A 25500-nucleotide genomic window follows, 5' to 3' on the forward strand; every position below is an offset into this window, starting at 1 on the left:
GGCCTCTTCCAACCTGGCCTTGAACACTGCCAGGGATGGAGCATTCACAACCTCCCTGGGAAACCCATTCCAGTGCCTCACCACCCTAACAAGAAAGAATTTCCTCCTTATATCCAGTCTAAACTTCCCCTGATTAAGTTTTAACCCATTACCCCTTGTCCTATCACTACAGTCATTAATGAAAAGGCCCTCCCCAGCATCCCTATATGCCCCCTTCAGATACTGGAAGGCTGCTATGAGGTCTCCAGGCAGCCTTCTCTTCTCCAGGCTGAACAGCCCCAACTTTCTCAGCCGATCTTCATATGGGAGGTGCTCCAGTCCCCTGATCATCCTCGTGGCCCTCCTCTGGACTTGTTCCAACAGTTCCATGTCCTTTTTATGTTGAGGACACCAGAACTGTACACAATACTCCAAATGAGGTCTCACGAGAGCAGAATAAAGGGGCAGGATCATCTCCTTCGACCTGCTGGTCACACTCCTTTTGATGCACCCCAGGATACGGTTGGCTTTCTAGACTACAGGCACACTGCTGGCTCATGTTCATTTCCTCATCGACCAGCACCCCCAAGTCCTTCTCTGCAGGGCTGCTCTGAATCTCTTCTCTGCCCAGCCTGTAGCTGTGCTTGGGATTGCCTCAACCCAGGTGTAGGACCTTGCACTTGGCATGGTTAAACTTCATGAGGTTGGCATCAGCCCACCTCACAAGCGTGTCAGGGTCTCTCTGGATGGCATTGCTTCCCTCCCGCATATCAACCGAACCACACAGCTTGGTGTCATCGTCAGACTTGCTGAGGGCGCACTCAATCGCACTGTCCATGTCAGCGACGAGATGTTAAACAAGACCGGTCTCAACATCACCGATCCCTGGGGGACACCACTTGTTACTGGTCTCCAGCTGGACATTGAGCCACTGACCACAACTCTTTGTGTGTGGCCATCCAGCCAGTTCTTTATCCACCGAGTGGTCCATTCATCAAATTGATGTCTCTACAATTTAGTAACAAGGATGTTGTGTGGGACAGTGTTAAACGCTTTACACAAGTCCAGGTAGATGACATCAACTGCTCTACCCCTGTCCATCAGTTCTGCAGCCCCATCATAGAAGGCCACGAAATTGGTCAGTCAAGATGGACACTTCTCATGATTTTCATTGTTATGCTGACTGCTGGTGAAAAAAGAGTTAACTTTCAGCTTTCTCCTTCGAAGTCAGGCTTCTAAACCTCAGTTTTGTAAAATCCTGGGTGTTGAAGGGAAAATTCTAATTGTAACTACTCAGCAGTCACAAGGACAAGAACAAAGCAACAAATGGCTGAGAAAAGGAAAAGTCTCATCCAGGACCATGGAATGCCAGAGGTAAGGCTTCTCTTTCTTCCTTCCCATTTTCCTCTTCTCCCCTCCTCTGTGCATCCAGTTACCAGCACTGGGAGTAGTCCCTGTACCCCACAACCCAAGTCATTTTCTGTGGGGAGTGAAGGTGGTAAGATCTGCATGAAGAACAGTTTGGGAATGAGCTCTGAGGCCTTGGTGTTTGACAATCCCTGGGGCGATGAGCTGGAACGTTGAAGGACAGGGAAGGTCAAAGAGCAAGCCTTGGGAGGATGGGCCAGGGTGTAGTTGTGGTGGGAATCTCATTTGGAGGCCAGAGAATGTGGGGGTTGTGAGAGTGTCTGCAACATTGTGATTGGACTATTTACCTGGAGAGTTTCACAGTGGCCAATGAGATTGAACATTGTATGTATGTGAAAGTACCAAACAAGGGGATAAAGAGGGCTTGGTGGTAATAAACGAGGATTTGAGTCTCTGCATCAACTTGAGTCTGTGTTGTGAAATGCCACAATTTTCAGACTAAAAAAAGGCCATTGCCACTCATATCCCAAAAATCTCTTTATTTATGAACTTTATTTATGTATTTTTTTTAATCTAATTTTTAATCTACTTGTCCTTTTGTAACCAGCCAAGTTGCTCCCAGGATGTCTCAGCCTGCCCATGGTGGGATGGTCATGGCGGCTGCCAGGAGAACTAATGGGTTACACTAGGCAGCTCCCCTGCTCCAGCACTTCCAGTTTGATGCCAGCACACTTCATGGCTGCCAGCATGCAATGACTGACTGTCCTCCTCCTCCCTGATGACTCCATTTGGATGCAGTGAATGTGTCTCTCTTCTTTGGGGCACTGGTAAGGCATCAGACAGGAGCACTGGGTCTGTGTCTCTGGAAATGAACATGTTGGAATTTTAGCTGGAAATGTTGTGACTAAGCCCATATTTTATAGCTTGACAACATGTCAAAGTCCAGTGGGAAAAAACATAGGAGGCTCATGATACATTAGTTAGAAAAAGCCTATAGTCATACAATAGGTGGTAGGGTATTAACTAGATACAAAAGCAGCTTTAAATGCCAGGTTTTGCAGCAGTGGTTTAGATACAGAAGCAGAAATTAGGTATCTATTTTTATCCACTGACTTTGCCTGACCTTTCTTTTAAACAAAAAGATATTAAGTTGACTTTCTGTTCCAAATTATCCTATCACAGAATGTTGCTGTGAAATGGAGTCTTAAGGTCCACATTGTGTCACCTCCTATTTCATTAAGGCTCCTTTTATGAATGCTAAGCTACCTGCTGCTGGCCTGTGGTAAAGCTCAGTCCTGTGGGTTATTTCATTACCCATTTCTGACCTAATCAGATTCTGACTCTTCACATTCTTTCCCAGAAATTCCCTAAGCAGGAAAATAAGTTTCTGCTTTCCCTTTCTTAAAACATACGAAAAATATGTTGTCCTCCATTTAGCAGTACTGCAGTGTCTTCTGCATGTGTTGATACCAACTACACATTCTAATATAAAAACTTCAAATTTCTGAATGTTTGTGCATTCTCATAAGAAAGAGGGCTTTTATGAACATGGTGAGGGGGAAAGTCCAATTCAAACCTCTTGAGCACCACAACGAACACTTATTTTATTTAATGCATTTTTTTTTCTCTCTCTCTCATTTTTCCTCACTGAACAAAGCTCCTCTGTAGGCCTTTGAGAGAAGAACACTGAGGCGCTGGCACAGAATCCAGCTTTAAGCCACTTCCACAGTGGGAGCAGATCTGGGCTTCTTAGGGGCTCTGGAATAAATAAGCCCAATATATTTTTTTAAAATTATAGCCACCTTCCCAGGAGCCCAAGGTGCCTACAGGCTGCACCAGAGCAGGGTGTGTCCCTTCAGGGCCACAAAATGGTGATGCCCTCTGCTACAGCCCCACAAGGAACATTTAATGCAGTAATTTTATAGCCACGTACTACAAACCCTGTGCTACCGAAATCTTGCATCTTCAAAACAGGGTCTCAAGATTGCTGCACACTGCTGTTGCTTAACTTATCATAACAAGACAAGGTGTGATAAGGATCACATTTGTCTCTGGAAGCAAGTGAAGGAATAAGTGTGGCTGCCACTCAGCCTTTTCCTGGCAAATACTCAATATGTGCAGAGCCAGCCAGCATCTCAGATATTTACAGGAAAACCTACTGCTCTTATCACCAATTTACACAGTAAATAGCCAAGTTGCACAACAGTGTTTATAAAATAATCCTCTTAGGGATTTCATCAGCTTAGCGAGTTCATTAAAACTTCTAGTAAACACAGTTTTCACATATGGTTGTTTTCAAATTTTACCATTAAGATCCTATTAAGCCTGCTGGCCCCAGTCTTGCTTTTCAAGTAGCATCATGATTTAATTTCATAATTTAATTATAAGATATAGAAGGTGTGGCCCAAATTAACTCCTGAATTATAAACTACTGTTTATAGTAGTCTGAAAGGGAATGGACAATAACGTTGCCAACTACATTTTTGTGATTAGAGATTCAAAAGTTAATTTTACTGAAAAAGTTCCCGTCATTTCCAAGTTCATTTTGTGCCTTACTAATGAGAAATGGCAATGCTACACCACTTGTGGGTAAAGGGAAAAGGCGTGTATCTAGGTATAACACTTGCTGTCAGAGACACAGGACTGGCCACAGTTCCACCCTCCTCCTGGTGTAAATTGCTCAGTGCTTCTAAATCTCATTCCTGGAGCAGTGAAGAAGTCATCACATCATCACATTTCATTTTTAGATCCAAAGGACTGGATAAATCCCACCATTCGAAAGTCATACCTGGACACTCCTCCCAGTCATAGCAGGTGTCATAGCCACAGGGAACTTTCTTCAAGCTCTTTGTGGAGAGCTTTGCCCTTTCAATAGCCCAGTCCAGGTTGGAATTATCATGACAAGGGCCAGCATGCAAGAAATGAAATGACTGCTGTCCAAGGCACAGTTCAGCTGAATACTGACAGCTGGGCTTGGTAATGTTCTGTTCAGAAGCAGCATGTAGCACACAGATGTCTTCTGAGTAGTGGCTGGCCCAAGGGAAAAAGAAAAATTATTTTAGCAGGCTGTGGAACAAGTCCATGTTTCTAAACACTCCACCAGCAAACACAGCAAAGCCATGGCCAGGCTGGATATCTGTCTAGGCTGTACTAGCTACTGCAAGACCTGGACCTGATACAACATCATGCTGTGACCTGAGGAAGCTTTGGTCCTGTCAAACAGATAACGAATGGAGGACATGTGCCTACACAGGAAATCAGGAAGTGCTGTTGCCTCTGCAATATGGCTTGTCTGAGTTAATGCAGCCCTGCAGCTGTGTGTGACAGTCTGCCTCTGAAGCACAGTTAGTCTGGGACTAATGGCAGGCAAACACAGCCATGCTGCTTGTAGTTTCTTTCTGTTGCTCTTGATTCCTGAGTGGATTTGTTCTCAGCAAGTACAGGCATTTCCAAGCAGCACTATTTTGTGGAGCCTAGTCATCTCCCAAGGAGAGGGAGCAATACAGCTCACCTTGTTTATGTTTCTGAATTAAGTGTATAGTGTTAGTCAACAAAGCATTTCTACTTCTCAGAGGATTGGGCCCATGTATGTTTGACAACATCTATCACTCCCTTAACATGCTCTCTCCCTTCCCAAGGGCTCTTGACAGAGAAGATACCCGGTTATTTGGGCATTGACATGAATGAATCCCATGCCAAGGGACTTGCCTGCAGTCACACAGGAGCCCTGTGGTGGAATTTGTTTTGATCTCAGCACTACAACTGCCCAGCTCGTATACAGTTTGTGATCATTTTTCCTATTTCCAGACCCACATCTGAACCTTGGCCAGTCATTTACTAAGAATCCTCTAGGATAACCCTCAGTTCACTTGATTGCTTAATGGTCTCTGCAGACCTTGTTGTGTGGAGACAATAAATCCAAGTTCCACACATTTTCATATGCTCTGGATTATGAAGCATATAGTATTTTGCAGAATGTTAATCTGAAAAGTAAATCTCAGGCATAAGGAGCATGACCTGTTATAGCAAGGTGGTGACAGTGAAAATATAGAAATCGGAGGAATATATAGAAGAAAAGGAAGACTTGGAATCTCCAGTAGCAGATGATAATGTATATTAGAAGGATGTGCCATGGTGTGCCATTTGGTTAATGTCATCATTCATCTATTTCACAGGCTATAAATGGGGCTGTATTTCGGATACAGAGGCATAGGTGCCTAATATCTGAACAGAAAGTAGTGCTGAATTGTTGTTGTCTTTTGTTAGTCTTTCTGTTTTGTGTCACAGTGGACTTTTGGCCTATAAATGGAGAAACTTTGGCTTTTCTTTTTCTAATTAAAGTACTTAACTTACCCACAATCTTCTTCTGGAGACATACAAACACACTGAGATCCAACCTGCTTTTGTCCTGGATTGCAAACTCCTCTAATTTTAGTTTGCACATCTGAAACAAAAGAGTGAGAGTTATTGTAACTAGCAACAGAGTGAACAAAAATATCTTGGATTCCTGCTATGAAACTTAAAATGGATTTATTTCTACCTATCCCTTATTTCTCTCTTCAAAAGCTGTTGTGGTTGAGATTCTACAAGTAGACATCAGTCTTTGCAAAAATCACTTGAAAATCCTGTACAATGAGAGAAGCTGAAGTTTTAGTAGAATGCATTCTCTTACTCTGCTTCGTAAAGCCTTGTTAATACAGCTGGCTGTTGTTTTGGTTTTTTAAGAAAACAGTTTCAGTATCTCAATTTCATAATTAAATGGTACATTGCACCCAAAAATTCTGAAATTAATGCAGAAGTTTGGGGATGAAACTATATGGCACTGTGGCAGCACAAAGTAAAACCAAAATTAATCAACAGTTGTTATAAATCTTTAAACCAGGCAACTAGCTAAAACTGTGCTGTTAATACCAGCACTACAGAAACAGTAAGGCATCTGCAGGCATACTGACCTTTTTCACATGTAATAGGTCTCAAAACAGGTGGTACCCAGGACAGGTCTTTCCCACAAGTGTACTGTGGTTGACCTGTGAGTATAAACCCAGCGTGGCAGCTCAGCTTCACGGTTTCATCAACACTATACTGTTGCTTAAATGGGGAAATTGTGACACTGTCAGACGTTGGTGGCCTGAGACATACCAAGGCTGTAATAAACAAGAAATAAGTATAATCCTTGATGGTTTTATGGTGTTTTTATGGTAGATATTTACAGCAAGTCCTAATGCTTCATCTAAAGAGCCATAAAGGTGCTTAGTAACACTGAACATTTGACTGACATTAAAAACTAATAAATATTTAACATAATTAAGCCTAGAAATTTTCAGTGAACTGTCATAGACTTTTTAAATATTTTTCAATCAATAACTAAATAATTACAATGTGTTTCTACTGTTTGCTAGTGTGAGTAATTTAATTTTACAGTTTAAAAATAAGGATGGCATTAACAGCTTTTCTTTTTTTTTTTTTTTTCACATGAAGCCAGTACCAGAACAATTAAAATTAGTGGCCATAAAAAAATCATAACTTGATGTTAATTTTTATTATTATTTTTTTTTTTAATAAAATGAACACTAAGTCAGTGAAATCACACCAGTTCTAGAAAACTATCAGAATCTCTTGTGCTAGCAAACCCAGGTCAGTACTGGTCTTTACTTCTTAACTGGAATGTAAATACTTGAAAGCTTTGATTTATTGTGGAAATTTTGAAGGCAACCCGCGTGGGTGGTGTACCATTAAGTACAAAAAGTAGACTAATTCCTCTAAAAACATTTTCTTCACCACAACTCTATCAACTTAAAGATACCTTTGTAAGTCTGGAAACAAAAGGTGAGTCCTTCTGGTGAAGATATTTAAAAGCAGACAAGAGAAGGACCTCACAGCATCCATCTGAGGGCTTTTTAAAGCACTGAATATTACAATGTCCTTACAAAGAACATAATAGTTGTACTTCTGAATTGAAAGAGGAATGATGCAGTGACTCAGTAGGCTTTTGCTATATCTACATGAAATACCTTTTTAAAATGCCATTTTCTCAAATATCATTACAGATTCTTTTGTTAAAACCTGCATTAAAATGTATTTTTTTGCCTTTTTCTTCCATTCCTGTTTTGTTGCTAGGCTAAATTAGTTTTCTCTTTCTTACGTTGACATTCAACAGGTTGCTGCATCCAGGTGTGATCTGGCAGACACCGAAAGAATTGATAGCCACTGAGAACATGACCACTCACACAAGCAATTTCGGCTTCTTCCCCCACAGCGTACTGGTTCTTTTCATTCTACAAAAAAAAAGAAACCAAAAAACCCTCAGAAATCTATGGCAATGAGACTGGACATTGTTGAAAGAAACAACCGTAAAAGCTTGATGATACAATGTAATGAACGCGTGTTTTTCCTACTCTGAAATAATGAATCATCCACTCAACCTGTATAATGGTGTGCTTGTTCAGCTGAACTACCAGATGTCATGGTTACAAAACAAGAATTCAAGGGCTACTGTTTGAAATGAGTTCTACCTTGCCTTTGCTTCACCTGCTGGTGGACTTTGATGGAGTAGAGTCCTACAGCATGCCACATACACAGCAACATGCTCACTGGCACAGTAGCTAACTTGGTTGTAAGGCACATGTAGCAAAGAAGCTGTAAAATTTCCCAGCTCTGCAATTGGTATACTTGCCTTCTATAACACTCATTTTTCATGCTCACCCTAATAAAGCCGTATTCTGGTGGGTCCGGCCTGGAGCATCCAGACTCAGGTTCATCAATCAAGACATCCTCTTCTCTCCTGGCTTCATCATCATTTATACAAGGAGCAGCTCTGAAAAGTAAAAATTTGCTGGTAATGATGTATCTTAAGCATTGGTGTCACCAAATGACAATGGCAGAATGTCAGGAGCTTTGGGAAGGAATGCTGTGTGTCCATCCTGTCCCCCTCTCCATGGTAAAAGCCAATATTATTCTGTTAAATAAAAGCTGATGGACATCAAAATTTCAAGGTGTTGATAGGAGTGAGATTGCAAGAGCGTTAAAATGTGATAGATACAGGGCTACAATTTCTACTGACATAAGTCATGAAATATTTTTATGGACTAAGAAAAAGAGGTGAAGAACAACAGATGGCAGAAGTCTCTAAGAAGCCCATGTGATTTGGCTGGGTTTAGTCAAAACCCACCTGCTGCCATCAGGCAATGGCTAAAGGAGGTTAATTTCTGTGAGCATGGAGCTGTACAGCCATGGTGTCTAACTGAGATGAGTAGCAAAGAACTCTGGAGCCCATTGCTTTTAATCCTCTGCTATTTGCTCCAAAATCTCCTCTGTAGTCATTACAGGAAGGATGATGAAAATCCTGCTTCAGCTCTTGGTTCTAGTAGAAAGACTGAATCTGCACAAAGCCTTGCTCTTGAAGATGTAAGAAACTGTGCCAGTCTGGGGTTGGAGTTAGGGTTTAAATTCAAACCATGCAAAACAGGTACATCAGACATACCCAGAGTGGAAATATGAAAAGGTTGGTGGTTTCAGTGGAATTCTCTCTGAGACTAAGTTCAGACCTAAACGTCCAAGAGAATAAGATGTGATATCCAAAAAACCAGAACCTACAAACTCCCATGAAAGGAAACAGATGAGTTCTCCATGGTTTTGGACAAAAAGCCATGTAAAGCAGTGTTAAGAGGTCTACAGGCACACTTTATATGTAATTCCAGTCGTTTCTAGGAATGAACAACAAATACAACCAAACTTGCAGCAAGTTCAAAGGTTTTCAGGTATTTCCTTCTCTCAACCACAGCACAGAAGTTCAGAGAGGACAGATGTCTGCTATTTCTCCTTGGTAGTCACAAAGCCATTCTGGAAGGCTCTTTATATCTGCCTCATGACCAAGGAGATCTTTTGAATTACCATCTTCTTACCTGTCTGTGAACACAGAGACATAACAGTCCTCCTCTTCTTCCTGTTCACCTCCACAAGGCTTGCCACCGTTCACAGGGGTGGGGTTATTACACTCCCGGGTCCTTCTTCTTTTAAAGGAAGCATTGCATGAACTCCATTCAGACCAGCAACCCCAGTGGCCATCTACAGCAACTTCAGGAAATAAAAGAAATCCCATCTTTTGGTAGATCTGCACCATACATAGTATTTCTCTTAGGGCCGCATACAAAAGAAATGACGGTAAATTCATTATGGCATTTTTCAGAGGATTTAAAATTGTTACTCTTAAGGGATTAGATTGTATGTAGAAAAGTGTTTTTTTCAAAAGAGGTCAGCCAAATTCCAGCTGCTTTATGAAAACCTAAAATATACCTTTCTTTCTAGTTTTGATCACAGGTAACATTCAAACCCAGAAGCAGCTAATTTGTATTTCAATTGCACCTACAGATGTTTGAGTTTTTGTAATGCTGTCAACCTTTTTACATAGGGCAGTATTTAATGAGTTATTAAATAAACCTGAACTCTAACACCATGTCTTAATCCCTAATACACACCATATGCAAGCAAAACTAAAACACTACTATCTTCTTTTAGCCCTTGTGTTTTTTTGTCTGTGCTACCATAAAGCATATATATATAAAAATTACTTACACATCCTTTCTTTTCTGCGTAAAATATACTTTCTACATTCATCTCTATCTGCATATCTTCGATTGTTCATTTTTTTCGAAGTATTTCTTTATCAGGGTCGCAAAATGAGACCTGTAACTGCCTTAGTGATTTTCCCTTTGTCCCCTTTTGGTCCTTGAATATAAATATACATAATCATAAGTATAATGCTGGAAGTCTCCTCCGCTTCCCATAGGCATGTCACTAGTGTCAATTTAATTAAAAATGCTGTTTGCAGGAAGTAGTTCTTTAAATTCGTCAGAATGACGATTATGTCCCATCTCCTCAAGACAACTGAGTTTTCCTTCAACATGTAATCAATTCTTATCTCCATTAGCCATTTAGTTTGAAGTATAATAGGCTATAGGGAAATTTAAGGAACTGGTTTCATAATTTTTACATCGATTATCTTTGATCTCAACTTCATACACATTGCTGAAAAGCTCATTTGCTATTATCTTAATTATGTAGCTAAGGAATCTTCTACCATGTCTCACAATTTCTTTTTAGCTGCGCCTATTCAATTTGATTCTTTATTTTCAATCCTACCTTTATTCTTACTCTTTCTGACCGTCATCATGTGGTAAGTGCTATGGATTTAGTAACGGAAGGTTATTTCAGATTAATCCTTGATTAGTAGATACCAGAAGGACCATATTTACACTATGACAGTATCACCCCAAATACCTGATTTGTATCCTGGAGCTTGTGTCTCACAGCTTTTGCCATAGGTGCCAGCCTTGCACAGGCACAGGCACTCTGTCCCGAAAAGCACAGGCCTGCCATTGTTGAGGCATGGGGCACACTGGCAAGGGTCAAACCTTCCCATATACTCTCTCAGGGCTCTCTGCAGGTTGCGACGTTTGGTCACAGCACACGGCACATTCTTCACCAAATCCATGATGGGTGACACCTGGAAGACAGCTGTTCAGTAAGCAGTTACATAGACACAGCAGGGTCCTGCTGGGAGAGCTGCAGCATTTCTAAAGGCACTAGAGCCTGCGTATGAAGCCATATAGAATCATAGAATAGTTAGGGTTGGAAAGGACCTTAAGATCATCTAGTTCCAACCTCCCTGCCATGGACAGGGACACCAGGAGTCAGGAATGCTGAAAGTTGTAGGTGCTTTAAAGGAGCCTGACAGTGCCATACATCCATATGGAAGTATTTAAGGCCAGGTTGGATGGGGCTTTGAGCAACCTGGTCTAGTAGAAGGTGTCCCTGCCAATGGCAGGGGATTAGGACTAGATAAACTTTAAGGTCTCTTCCAGCTCAAACCATTCTGTGATTCTATGCTTATCCTGTTTATACTTCTTTTCCTCAGTTTAGGGCTCTGTGAGCCGGTGGAAAATGAAACAAGTGGAATACTATGTCTAATAAGTCAGAACACTATAGATGACGAGGTTTGTTTACATGTGCTTCCTGTCATTTGAGGCAAACCTACACTGCCTTCAGAAGCTCAGCATCTGCAGTTAAAGATCACTGCATTCAGACTGGTTTTGCTGCTTGCCTTGAGTGCTTTGACACTGCTACAGAGTGGGTGCTGTGCCAGCTGTGGAAGGAGGCAGCTTACTGCACTCAACAGTGCCAGCATGCTGCATTATATGAGCAGGACAGAGATAACAGGGGACTGTTGCTTGCTTTGTTTGGCTATGTGCCATATCTTGAAACAAGTGAAAGAGCACAGGGACAAAAAGTGTTCCCAGCACCTTGGACTGCTTTCCTGCACAGTAACTAACCCCTGTCCATGCCTGAGCTCCTGCTGGTGATAGAGCAATTCATTTGCATTCCTCCTTACTCTAATTGTCCATGGACAATGCAAACCTGGTGTAGCTTAGAAACCTACATGCACAAGAAGCAGTTCAAATAAATGCTTTGTATATTTATGTTAAGCCCATATACATTCATATCACACACAGCACCACATTAAAAGAGAAAACACTTGCAGAGCTCTCTGAAAAGCTGTTAACGGGTGAGTGCTTTACTACCTCAACATTTTTCTTATTCTTCTCTTACCTCAAATTCAATCACAACGGGATTGTCCTTTACTGACTCCAGCCAGCCTGTGAAGACTCTGTGGTCTGGAAAAACCTCCTTTTTCTCCCAGGCCAGAGCTGCAGCATACTCTGATCTGCCACCCTTTACCAGAGAAACAGACCGTTCAGCCGACTCCAGAATGGAACCTGAAAGGCGATTTTACCACAGTATTGTCAGACAAAGGCTCCAAAGATGGTGGATGTAACAACAACAGTCTGAAAGTGTAAGAGGATAGAAAACAATATACTAAGATTTTTTGAAGCTTGGAATAATAAAGTCTAAGCTCAGAAAAACAATCCCTGCTGTGACAGCAGCCTGTCAGTCTTCCCAAAGAAAATGTCTGAGACTTCAGTGATAGAGATATTCAGAACTACACAAGACACTGAAAAAATTGCAGGAGGTACAGCAGGCTTCACTAGAATACACACTGCGAGACAGGATCTTTTTTCCTAGCTGTTAACACCTGAGTAATGGGAAATGATTATAAAAGGAGGACAAAAACATGTAGGTGGTGATGAAATCCCTGTTTTCATTGATGCAGAATATGACTTGCTATTCTTGCAGAATGCACCATCTTTCTGCAGTTCCTGAAACACATTTCTGACATTGACAGGGAACTCCTAGATGTCTGCTGACATGAGAAAATGGAAGAGGAAGATCAGGGAGTATATTATTGTTGCCCAACTCTCTCAATGAGCCCTGAGCAACCCTTAAAGATCATAGACTCAGTCATGATCATGTGTACATTTCCCATTTCAGTATGCTTGGCCCTGGACCCAGGGCTATGGGGAAAGCTGGTCAGATCTGTTACTGACTGGAAGAGCCAGTGCCACTGGATCTCCAGTGATGATGCTTCAGAGCAGAACAGTAGTGGTTCTATGTCATAATTTCTTTTATATGTTTCCAGTGCTCTCTTCAGAGACAGTGAAACACTGGCTTCTCTGGGAGAGCATCTGCAGTTTAGCAAAGCTGGAAGACCACGTGGAGCTAAGGGAAATGGCATCTCTCAGGGTAAGTAACAGGACATGGGCCCTGCTTTCATTATAATCACCTTCATGTTTCACAGTCATCCTGTTTGTGGTGCATCTGGTACTGACTTTCTTTTTCTTCCGGAAGAGCACACGCCTTATTGTTTCTGTTCGGACACACTCTGTTGATTCATCCACTGCCAGGCCTGGAAATATCACAGAGCAGCAGCTTCATCCCCATAACCACATTACATGACGACACCATGCCCCCAGGCTCCCACATTGAGGTGAGCCATCCTAGCTCTCCCTGCTCCTCACCCACCACTGGAGATTTTGTTACTGCAGGCGCTTACTTCCCCAGGTACAACCATCATTGGACTGCATCATGCCTGCTATACCATTTAGGTACCCTCCCATATCCATGCAAGTTACAGCAATAGCATTAAGGATCACAGCTTTTAACTTAAAAATTCCAATTTTGTTGTATTGTGTTTTTATTTTGATAGTCTGGCAGTCATGGAAATATTTTTAGCTATTTCTAATAAATACCAACAACTTCAATGACTGCATCCCTAAAAATACCACTTACACCTCTCAGACTTGAGTCCCACACTGGAGTATGCTGGAGCACCTTTTCCTGGTGGCACCTGGTCTTGGCCTAAAGGTCTTAGTTTTCCTTAAAAACAACTACTTTTATCAAGTAAGGAACCTTTTGAACTCTTCAAGTTAATATAATGTAACCAAAATTTATTCTTGTTCTTTATCCAGGCAGTATAAGCAATTCCTGGATCTATGCAAGTCTAAAGGATTTTTTTGCTGTTGGAGGACATACTATGCGGTGTAAGACCTAAAAACTGTGATAGGAAAAGCTGGTAAGCATATTGTGATAATTTCTTCTGAAAGATTACATACCTGAGTTCTTCAGTTCCTCAGAGCTGTACTGGTAAAGAATGTCATAGGAACCACCCATCTTCCCAGAGGTGTAGTAGTGAGTGCCAAAGTTATCAAATATTCTGCTGTATAAAGCATAATTGTACTCCAGGGGCAGGTGGTTAAGTGCTTTTAGAAAGACATCTGAGAGCTGCAGATCTGACTGTTTCATTGTGAAGTTTGCAACAGAAGTTATTTTGTGGACTCTAATAAAGTTGGAATTCTAGAAGAAAAGGGTAGTCATAGCATCTACATTCTGCAGAAAGTAAAGAAGCCAAAATTATGTCCTGAGATATGTTGCTAGAACTGATTAATCATGTGTATCATGCTGCTTTAACCATGAACAAGCTATACCTGGAGATTCCAAGATGCCTGTGAGGTCCTTGAGGACAATGCTCATTATTCCTTTACATTGTGGGTGTATATAGCATTCTAAAGAAAACTAGGACTCCCTGAGCACCTACCAAACAGAAAGCAAAAGGATTCCTGCCAAAACAAATATACCAGGAACTAATAAAACAAACAAAAATTTCAGAGGAAAGACTTGGCTTGATTTGCAAGCAATCTGGTTAGTGGCTATTTTGGATACTAAGTCAATGTCATGAAGTTTCAGAATATGTCAGTCTGCTGAAACTAAAACTAAACCACAGTGTTAAAGACGTCATTGAGTTCAAGTGTCAGGCTGTTAATATTAGAGGGAAAAGAAAAGAAAGTTCAGAAATTGGAAACCTCTACTACTCTTGCAAAAAACTAATGTTTTTGAGACAGCTAATTCATTTATTTTTCTAGTGCTAGAGGCTTTCAACTAAATAGAAAGGAGAGGAACAGAAAATACTGAAAGAAGGGATTTATAAAGTGTCAAAAGGAACAGACAGCACAAGGCCAAATGCAGAAAGATCAAGAGCAACAGGAGGGGCATAAAACTGGAGCAAATGACCACCCAGCAGATAGAAAAAAATCATTATGAAAAAAAATGTTACTGAAATATACATGGATGCTTCTGCTGAATTTTGCTGCTGGTAGTTTGGCTGTACAATATTTCTGTCTCCAAGGTCACTTGGCTTGGAAGATTCAAGAATGCACTTAGAGAGGGAGGTCTCCAAGCCAGGACAGAACATTGTAACACATGAACTGTAGTTTGGCTCTTAGTCGTGCACAGCAGTGCTGCTTATTTCATTGCCCTCATTTGCACATTGGAAAATAAGCTAAGGATATGCAGCTTTCTGCTGCAGTAAGAATTAGTATGGAAGAAATAGTTATGTAACACTTCCCAGAGTTGTACTCAGCTCCTAAAATACCCTGTGGTTAATCCATTTTTAGGATTTTCAGGTGATTTAGGTTCTTATTCTCAATTTTCAGCTGTGCCAGCTAAATTTCAATTATGACATACAAAATTACAAGCCTCTTTGGCAAATGTTGATTCTAAAACCTTAGCTGGTTTGGGCATGCTTTTCAACTCTTGCATGCTGAATATGAATTTCTGCTTGACATGCATCTTGCATTTGCATTTGCTGCTACTGTAAATATCTTAAGTGCTTTTATTACTAGCAATTAAGTGTTTTTATTCCTAGCAATTTACCTTACAGTTGTCAAACCTACTGATTTCTCTGTTAAATCCCTGAGGCTCACACAGTATTGGAAACCCTCACTTCTAGAACAATCCCAAGAAATTGGATTCCAAAGTCTCTAGTTATTTCTGGGTACATGTTTAATCATAGCGGTAAAACCTGGTACCTGTAGGAAGCTTAACCCATGAGTAACTGGTATTAATATAAAATATTAGTAGATCGGAAATTATTATTCCCAGAGAATGCCTGCTCTGAAGCAAATATGAGTAGTTGTGCTGGGTTCAGATCAACACATTTAAAACACAGCACTTCACCATCTACTAGGAAGGAAAATGGCTGCTACAGCTGAACTCAGGACAGTACTCAAGTTCAGTTTTGGTACACAAACAACTTCATTGACAAAAGGGAACCAAATGCAACCTGGGCTGGACTGATGTTGAGGTGAGTAGTTTTAACTGGAAATTTTCTACAAAGCAGGGTTTCACGTGAAAATGCTGATTAAGTAATCTTTTATCCCAAATATCATAAGTGGATTTGCCACAGAATCATGTTTGTTCCTGCCTGAAATCATGTCCTGGGTTCAGCAGTAGCAGTCATTTTTCTCCTTCAGTACTGTGTTTTTTTGACTTTCAGCCTGGGAACAGCACTGATAACACCGATGTTTTTAGTTGCTGCCCAGTAATGTTTACTCTTACCAAGGACTTTCTGAGTCTCATGCTCTGCCAGGGAGGAGGAGAAGCTGGGAGGAAGCAGAGACAGGACACCTGACCCAAACTAACTAAAGGGGTATTCCATACCACAGCATGTCATGCCCACTACATAAGCTGGGGGTGGTGATCCAGAAGGGTTAGATCACTGCTTGGGTCGAGCTGGATATTGGTCAGCGGGTGGTGAGTGGTTGTATTCTCTTCCCTTATTTCCTTTATCATTATTATTATTGGTGGTAGCAGCAGTGGTTTGTGTTATATCTTAGTTACTAAACTGTTCTTAGAACAGACAGAAATCAAATCAAATGAAGAAATTTGAGGCAACATTCAGTTACCTTTTCATATGAGGCTTCAACAGCTTTCCTGAAGGAGGAAGATGATGTGACTTTAACCCGTTTCTTTCTTGAGAATAAAAATGGGACACCAGAAGATCTTTGAGCACCGTGAGTGGATGAACTATGTCCATGAGCACTATCACTTAGGGGAGTTAAATCATTGTAGAAATCAGATGTTACATCATCCTCTTCATCTTTCACCTGTAGATTTAGCAAAGCAAAACTCATTTTTCCCAATAATAATCTGAAACAGAAGCCTAGTAAGCAATGAAGTTTTGATTTTTAAGGAAGAAACATGCTTGATTAATTGAGACTTGGCAGTAAGCTGAAAATTGTTCTTAACACTAAAGATGAGGCTGAGAAACGTTAATAGGTGAAGTGAATACTAGATAAGAAGTAGCATTACTAACAGGCATTTATACAAGAGAGAAAAAAAGGCATGTAATACTTTTTTTATTTTTAAGATTTCCCACCCTCATGCCCCAAACCTTAGAAATAATTTTCAACAAAGTATTTCATCAGACATTTCAAAGACTGTCAGACCTTCATGCTATGTCCACACTATGACTAAGTTCCAGTCCCACAGCTTCTATATTGTACAAGGCAAAGAGCTTCATGTTTTCTGTCCTTTCTTCATAATTCCCAGTTTAATTCCCAGTAGGTGGAGAGGAACTGTGAGCAAACCTACCTGATCAAGTTGATAAGCCTCAATGGTGCTGTTACACAAAGCACAAGGAAAACTTTAGAATCAGTTCAGAAGTTACTAATTTCCCAAAACCCACATATCTGAAAGATGCATTTTGCTTTCCTTCTCTAGACTTGTTTAATTAATAAGGTTGCTAAGGAACCTCGTAGGTGAGGTGATCCATTTCCCCATTTCTGTTCTGCAAGAAGTCATATGCTTTTGCATGAAAACATACTGCAGTTCCAGAAAGAAAGCCTGATCCAGTGACCCTTCTATACCAAAGGCTGGTCTAAATAAAAAGATATAGATACGCTCTCAAAGGTCAGATTCACAAACCCTTAACACTTCTGCAAATGGACATCCGTAACTTAATAAACCACACAGCTTTAAAGTGACCTGGGCAAACCAAGGCTTGTTTTTCCATATTGGATATTTATGCACACAGTAATTTTTCACCATTACTTATAAAACCTACATGTTTCACAATAAAAACAAAGTGGCTTTGAGTAATCTCCCCAAGGAAGTGGCGAATTCCCTAACACTGGACACTTTAAAGGTTTGGCTGGACATGACGCTGGGACCTTTTGTCTAGACCATGCCTTTGCCAGGAAGAGTGACCAAATGATCCTTGAGATCCCTTCCAACCTGCTATTCTGTGTCATGGCCAATCCAATTGCAGTTTCCATGGAACAGATTAGGGTGTCCTTTCTTCAGTTTTTCCCCTTCCAGTAATACTAAAAACGCACAGCACTCCCGGCAAAAATCAGCAGTTCAGTTTTCACACATTAGTTGAGCTTTTTTTCACATCCTGCATTCTGAAGGAGCAAGGCTCAAATCAAAACAAAGACACAGCCACAGCCATAAGGAAGCAAGAGAGAAGCCCAAATCAATCATGTTGACTGTGCAGTGAGTAAACACAGTCTTAAAGGTGTAAGTAGAGCCACGCGACTGCTCAATTTTTCCCATTTCCACACATCACTTGAAGAATGTCCTGGCCTCACAAAGTTGAGAAATCTTGTCCTAAACCACAAATTACTGCCTCAGACTTGAGCACACAACTTGGACTGTAATTATGGAAATAGTTTTTCAGCCAGGAGTTGCTACTTGAGAATACCTGAAAGCTGACAGCCTCCAGGTTTGCAGGAACACGATACGATTTCCTTGTCTCTTTGTGCTTAACTGTGGTGCATTGTCCTCCATTGAACGAGTTGCCAAGCACTTCCCCTCGGCTCTCTCCTGCCAGAATGTGAAATCTAACCAAAAAACATAACCACAGATAAAACAATTGCAGGAAGACTTACAGACTTGAAATTTTTTGTGATATATAGCTGCACTGAAGATTTTGTAGGTTTGAATGAAATGGCATTAACGCCTGTGTTATGTAATAGCTTTGAAAGAAGTTCCTCTACAAGGACATCTAATTCACCTGAAAAATGCTGCAGTAGCAGCCATTTTTCCTACTTTTCATCTGTGCTTAGCCGTCTAGGTAATTCCAATATCATTATGAGACAGTCACTCTTAAACAGAGAATGGCCTAGTAAAATGAGCAAGCAGCTCTCCATTTCTGCCATAACTGATGTTAAGCAGAGTGCACTGAGTTCAAAATTCAGTTAAATGCATGACTACCTGGGATAAGCATCCCTTGTTTAGGTTTTATACTGCTTAAATTAGTAGTCTGGAAGAAGTAGTGGTTGGTTTCATGTGAAATATATTATAGACAAAAAAAGCAACACCCTCAAAGCCCTGAAAATTTCTGAGGCATTAAGCATAACTGAGATGGAAGTTTGTCTAGTCTAGTCTTTGTCTAGTCTACCAGCTCTGCAGAGTAAGACTGACAGATGCAGTGGGCAAGTATTAGCCTGAAGGTTTGGCTTCATTTATACAATTTCTGCTTATTTTTGAGAGATTATGTATTTTAAAGTGATAGTTTCAGATGCTAATTGGGGATTATGTTTTTATGTAAATTAGTGAGGTAAGAATTTCAGGTTTATGAAAAATAAGAAAAGATGGCTTACCCACTGCCTATTAACTGCACACCTGGGATGCTCTCATACTTTCTGTTACATACAGTCTTTATCCTCCCACAGTTTCTTTCATCAGAGTTGTCCCCACAGTCATTTTCTCCATTACATTCCATTTTTTTTGCAATACAACGACCTGCACCAGAGAAACAGCATCAGCCGTGCAAAGATTCAGCATGTCTGAATACAGAAAAGGATAGTCTGTTTTTTTTCCATAGTAAAGGTGTGAACTTGTCTTAGGAATTAATAGTGAGGCAGTATTATGCATAGATTATTCCTTTGAGAAATGGATGTTTCAGTTCTGCCAGTTTTGCCTTGCTTTGAAGATGTGAAGGCTTAATTTTAGGATTAGCAAAAGAGTATGAGGATAAAGCTATTTTAAGGCTAATGAGGTATATTTAAATTGAAGTAAACAAGAAATACCAGAAATTCAACAAAACCAGTGCGAGTTTATGTTCAGACAAACTCTATGGATATGTTTGTACATGAAGAATTTGTGCAAAGAAATATTATTGGAACATGCTTCTGTCTATCTATCATGGTCATACTGACATACCAGGCTAGAGACTGCACTTGAATTATTTCTAGTTACAGAAGAAACTGTAAACATAAGCTGCTACTAATTCATATGAAATTCTTAAGCAGACTTCTGTCCCTGCTTCTTTCCCCTGGAATTTGTGTATGGAATATACAAGACCTAGATTATCTGGACCTTTCTTGCCTCAAAGTCTAATCATTTGACTACCTAATACTGCAACAATTATGCAATGAAGATTATCATTACCATTTTCACACTGAAATTTGTTCTTGCAATCAATTTCCACTACATTGCAGAGCTTAGCTGGGAAGCATGGGCGGGAATCCACCAGTGACTCTGTACAGGCCTGACCCCCAAACTGTGATGGTTGCAGGAATGTCCGGACACGAAACTGTAAGGCAGAAGAAATAAAACCAGGGTGCTTTGTGTGATCTGTTTTTGTAGCTGAGTGCCCCCTCAGGCACAGTCACATGCCTCAGTGCTGCTGAAGCTTTTATCAAAACCAGGGTCCCAAAGGAAATAATTATTTTTTTCCTTACATCCTACCATGCCATCATCCCAGGTAAGGGTTAGGGTTAGGGTTACATCCTACCATGCCATCATCCCAGGTAAGGGGGGCAGTGATCTGGAATCCAAGAGCCCCACTACCCCTGACAGAGCACACATGATGAAGCACTTGACAACCTGGGCTATATCACTGGAAGAATCTAAAGTTCAGTCCCTATGTGCTCAGTTTTAATGGTACAGCAGGAAATGGTGTGCAATGATCTTAACGGAGATTTTTCATGTTCTTTATCATCTCTGTTGAAATAGAAATACTCTGACAGGGACATGTAGTGCCATCTCCAAGCCATCTGGCTTGGCTCCCACACATGAGGCCTCTTGTCTGAAGAGCACTGGATGAACTGGGAGAAAAAAATGGTTTTCTTGACAGTTTCTGTTACCAAACATGATATGGGAGCAAAATCTAAAGCTTACTGGGTTTTCTTTCCCAAAGTCACTAACATCCATGCAGAATAACAATGCTGAATAAATGCTGAATAAATGACAAATCACTTTAGATATATTTTTCACTCTAAGGGACTGGTGTGAGACTTCTCTTCATGGGACTGAACAGTTGCTCCTCTAAGATTTTTTTCCCACTGGAAAGGCACAGTTCCTTGCAGACTTCTGTTACTTCTCTTCCTGTAGAGAACTACTGAACTCAAACAGTGCAGGAAGATGTTTAGTAAAAATCAGTAACCAAGTGACTATGAAGAGAGAATGCAAGGAGCAACACCAGATCGTCTGAGAAAGCTTTTGAGCTCACGATAACAATTACTTTTACTCCATTTGGGGTCCATAACACACTATATTATTTGTGTGAGCTTCCACTTCTTCATCTCTCCCCCTCAATTGGACCTTGTTTACACTAATCTTCACACTTAACCTTGGAAGTCATGTCATTTTGACAGTTGCTTATATTTATCACAAGCAGTTATCTTTATATGTTAGAGGGAAAAATGGATCACAGTCCACAAAAGCACCTTTCTTTCTTGAAGCAGCAAATCTGTTGCACCAATATTTGAAGTTAACAAATATGAACAATGCTTCTACATATGTGTGTGTAAGAAACTCAGCCATTTAGGAAGATACTGATTAAAAAAAAAAAATTCCCCTTTTAGCAGCTCACTGTCTCCCACTTTCACTGTTTCTCCCTGCTCTGCCCTCATACTCTCAATCCCTGTTTCAGGATAGGAACCCCGTAGGGTGGTTCATGCTCACACCTAGAACAGATTATTCACGTTTTCCTTATCCTGCATGGGCATCAGAAAGTTATATATGTATGTAAAGATACACTTAGGGTATCAGACAGGTTTTTCAAGACTGTTTTTCAGGCACAGAATGGATTTTGGAAGCTGAGCAGGACAATCAGAGTGTCGTATACTGCATCTGACCAAGAAACAGAGCTGCTGTCACAGTTGATCTCAAAGCTCAGAGCCAGCCACATAACCACCCCATGCAACCTGCACTCCCCTCCACTTTCTAGAACCTTACATTTGCCAGAACATGGTTTCTTTAGGTCAAATCCATTTGAACTTGACTTTTCACCTCCTCCCTCTCTGCCATCTCACCTCTAAGTATACCAACAGTCAACAGACACAAGCCCGAGACGAAAAAAACCCAAACAACAACATCCTGGGGTTTTATTCCACAGATATTAAGCACATCCCCTTCAGCTTTGTGCAGGCTTAAAAGGCTGGAAGAATGATGCTCTGGATTTCTTAAAAGCAACCTCAAATTGATCCTGACTACTATTCTGACACACAGCCTGAGCATTTCTAGCCACTGCTGGTTAGGATTCATGGATTAACTCTTTTTAGTAGATGATTACATCCTATTTTTCTTACCTTTAGAACATATAGAATGCTATGGATAAGCCAAAGATACTGTGACTTTCTCCTGCTTAAATAAAAATGCAAACTCTACAGCTTGATTTATCCTTTATACGAAAAAATCAACTTTAATTGTGACAATGGAACTTTCGAAGCAAGTTCTTGTAAACGGATTTACTCTTTTTTTTTTTTTTTTACCTACTTGTTTTTTAATGCACGGGTCACATTCTGACCAAGGGCCAAAGTCTCCAAGCTGACAGTTGATAGGACATATTTGCTGGTTACATGTACGAGATTCCTGCTTTTTGCACAGCTGGTCACAGAAGTTTTGACTATAATATTCATCTGTTCTTATTTGCCTAAAAAAAATTTACAAGTTATGCTAGGAAGGAATCATAGATATTTTCTAACTGTGTGTGAAGGCTGATACAGAAAATTATTTGAGCCCAATGAAAACAACTTGAGAGATAATAGGTAGTTGCAGAATGTTGAGTAAAAGAAAAATACAAGTATGCCTTATGTTTTCAGAGCAACTTTTTCCACTTCCCAGAGAATAGTACAGAAAAAGCCGTGAGGAAAAGAGGGGTTTTCTCATAAACTAAGAGTATACCACTGCATTGCATCTAATTTGGAGCTGCTGAATCTTTACTTGACTTTAATAAGATTAATAAAGTTAACCATACAGGGAGAAACTTTCTGTACACTTGCCACCTGGAGCTGGTATCTCCCATGATAATGCTCTGAGTTGGGCAGAGCTCCCAGAACAGGGCACTGGGCACTGGTCCCCCCTTATAGGGGGCTCACCCTTACTACATCTGTTGGCAGATACAGGTTTGTTGGAGTCACTGTAATGCTGTATATATATATAATATTGTAATTTTTTAGTTTTGCAATTAAAATATATTCATCTGGTAAACTGTTTGATATGATGCATTTTATCAGTATATTATGGAAGCTGGAGCTTCAGGCACAGGTCCCCCTCCTCAGAAGTGTCGGGTTCTTTTTCTCAGGGAATAAGTGGAGGCACAGAAGTAATGAGATAGGTTGGCCCTACCTGTGCCTGGTCTGTGTGCCATAATTGCAGGTTTGTGAACAGGCAGACCACGTCCCCCATGGGTAATGTTCACAGTAGCACCCCTGGCTGCTCTCAATCATGAGACTCAACAGGATCAGGTGCTTTAACATAGTCTTGTCCGTAGTGAAGGTGTCCATCTACAGCACATGGGCAGATAATGAAAGCTCAGGAAACTCATTTACAGTTATGCCTGTCTCCTTAGAGAGACATTTCTTCTAACTTGAAAAGTCTATAAATCTGCTTCATGACACAAAGTTGCTAGGCAATGTACCTAGAAAGGGGCAATAATGCAAAACACACATTTATCAGTAATTTAATTAATACTTTAAGGACCAAGATTCTCAATGGCCTTTTTGGACACTTATTTATCAGGAGTACTAATCATGCCTGCACATAATTTCTATTGAAGAAATCGCTTACAAATAATTTTGAATGTGACAAATAAAGACCTACTATTGCTTCTCATTGCTTAGAGGTATTCTCAAAAATATTATCTAGGAATAAGAATAAAAGCATGAGACAGCTCATAAAACATGCAAAAAATCAAACAGGAAATTAAGAGCAATGAGCCCATCTATTTCCCTGTAACCATTTTCACATGCTTATAAATCCCCTTTGCATAACTGTTTTGCTGGAGTGAATTATTCCTTTAGCTTTTTTGTTGTTCTTAGTTTTGACTAGCTTGTCCAAGCTGCAAACCATCACTATTCAAAGCATATCCGAATTTTCTACCAGCAGGAGAAGACAGAAAAAATAACCAGTTTCTTACTGCAGTGGTCAATTAAACTTTATTTGATGAGGCAGAAGGTTATAGGCAGTCTTTAGGAAGCAATAATGCTTAGGAAACTTGAAAAACTTTTTCCAGACAAACTGTTTATTCATTGATTGAATCAACACTAAATTTGATACATCATTACAGTAGAATATTATCATTATTGTATTGTTTTGCTTCAAAAAATGAAAAGCCAATAGGAAGTTTTAAAAGCAATATATTTATTTTAAAACAGTACTCCAAAAGATTTCTTTTTTGAAAGTTTGAAATGAAATGTGCAATTGTTTCCTATTTTAAGTTTTTAGCTGTATATGCTATCATGATTTTTATATCTTGCTGAAAAAAATGAAATTATGTCAAGTCAAAACGTTGCTTCTTCCTTTAGTAATGAAAGCCAGTAAGTCTTCACACAGCAGCTGTAGTGAGGACTCAGAGCACTTTTTACACAATAATTCATCAATGAACATGCCTTTCAGAGAGATCCAAGTATAAGCAAACCCAAAATATGGTAAAACTGGAAACAGAGTAATCAGCAGTCTAGCTAATGAAATAGGAAGAGAAGAGGTATTACATCTTTTTGCTTACCTGAGTTGCTGGCTTAGAAAAGAGATGAAGCCCTACAGAACGATTAATTTGTTTATTCCTTTGCTGTACTCGATATAGAAAAGCACCGTTTATTCTCGTCTGTGAGCAAAAGTGCAAGCAATCAGTACATCAGAAGCAAATCAACAGCCATTAAAATGTACACATATGAGAGATCAATTCAACATTGTCAAGGAAAAAAGAAACAAACACAAAACCCTTCCTTATATGTCTTGTAACCTGTGTGCATTGAAGGTAACAAAAAACCTTCCTTATTAATTCATTATAAGACTGTTAGCTGCAAAGTCAGTCAACTTTGCAGACTGGTGTGATTTTGACATGGTTTGCTGCAGTCTCTTATACTAAAGTTTGGAGGTTTGTTTGATTTGGTTATCCATTAATGAAGGCAGATGTAGTCTAGTGGCAGAAATGGTCAGAATAAAACTGCCTCTTCACCAGTACACCAAGAGAGACATATTCTAGAAAATTGTGGAGAAACAGTAATTTATATAAATTTATATAAATATAGCTGTCCATCAGGAGCTGAGAAAAATAAAAATACCTCTGTATTAGTCCTTAATGCCTCGATGTATACTGCAAGTCTCCTTGTGCTGCCAGATAGAGCTGCACAACCTCTCTGCTCTCTCTTCCAGTCTGAAGGCAAGAGAGAAATCTGGTAAGGTGGCACATGTCTATAATTCATTATTGCTTTCTCTAGAAAACAGAGTCCAGACCAGGGAAAAAATCTGTATCTGCTGCTGCACCCTCTCTGCAAATGTGGGCCACCCAGAGAAAATAAAATCCAAACTGTGAGGCTATATACAGCTCTTTGGCTTCTGCCCTCTGTGGTGAGCTCTGGGAACAAGTGACCCTTGGCAAATGCAGACAGCAGACAAGAGCTGCTGAGAGCCACTTTCCTGCAACACAGGCACTATCCCAAGACTGAGAGAATAGGGCAGGAATTAAAACTG

The 25500-nt window shown here is 40.2% G+C and overlaps 1 protein-coding gene across 2 annotated transcripts; it reads right to left on the reverse strand.

Moving 5' to 3' along the window:
* Positions 1-1904: 1904 nt before the first annotated feature.
* C6 (complement C6) lies at positions 1905-24953 on the reverse strand. Of its 2 annotated transcripts, XM_061349554.1 has the most exons (18): positions 24533-24953; positions 23155-23312; positions 22303-22459; positions 19972-20116; positions 19182-19323; positions 18281-18419; positions 16482-16682; positions 13854-14094; positions 13025-13147; positions 11953-12119; positions 10624-10849; positions 9249-9420; positions 8050-8161; positions 7490-7622; positions 6300-6491; positions 5701-5791; positions 4136-4377; positions 1905-2209 (listed from the first exon to the last, which is right to left on the reverse strand). In XM_061349554.1, the coding sequence occupies exons 2-18, from the start codon at positions 23310-23312 to the stop codon at positions 2028-2030; spliced, it is 2823 nt and encodes a 940-aa protein (XP_061205538.1). In that variant the 5' UTR covers positions 24533-24953; the 3' UTR covers positions 1905-2027. The 2 variants fall into 2 exon arrangements, with proteins under 2 accessions (XP_061205538.1, XP_061205539.1); XM_061349555.1 differs by lacking the exons at positions 22303-22459; positions 23155-23312 and having other exon boundaries at positions 24533-24944.
* Positions 24954-25500: the final 547 nt, after the last annotated feature.

This window comes from Neopsephotus bourkii, unplaced genomic scaffold (assembly GCF_033783945.1).
Source record: "Neopsephotus bourkii isolate Nb327-2 ecotype Australia unplaced genomic scaffold, CSIRO-AGI_Nbou_v1 NB_414, whole genome shotgun sequence".
Taxonomy (NCBI): domain Eukaryota; kingdom Metazoa; phylum Chordata; class Aves; order Psittaciformes; family Psittacidae; genus Neopsephotus; species Neopsephotus bourkii.

Coding starts and splice junctions, on each gene's coding strand:
- C6 (XM_061349554.1), bottom strand. CDS start 23,312: ATGGACACCTTCACTACGGACAAGACTATGTTAAAGCACCTGATCCTG. Junction 19,324..19,971: donor CAAATTTCAGTGTGAAAATG/GTAATGATAATC, acceptor TCTCTGGTGCAG/GTCGTTGTATTGCAAAAAAA. Junction 16,683..18,280: donor TGGAGGCTGTCAGCTTTCAG/GTATTCTCAAGT, acceptor CTAAATCTACAG/GTGAAAGATGAAGAGGATGA.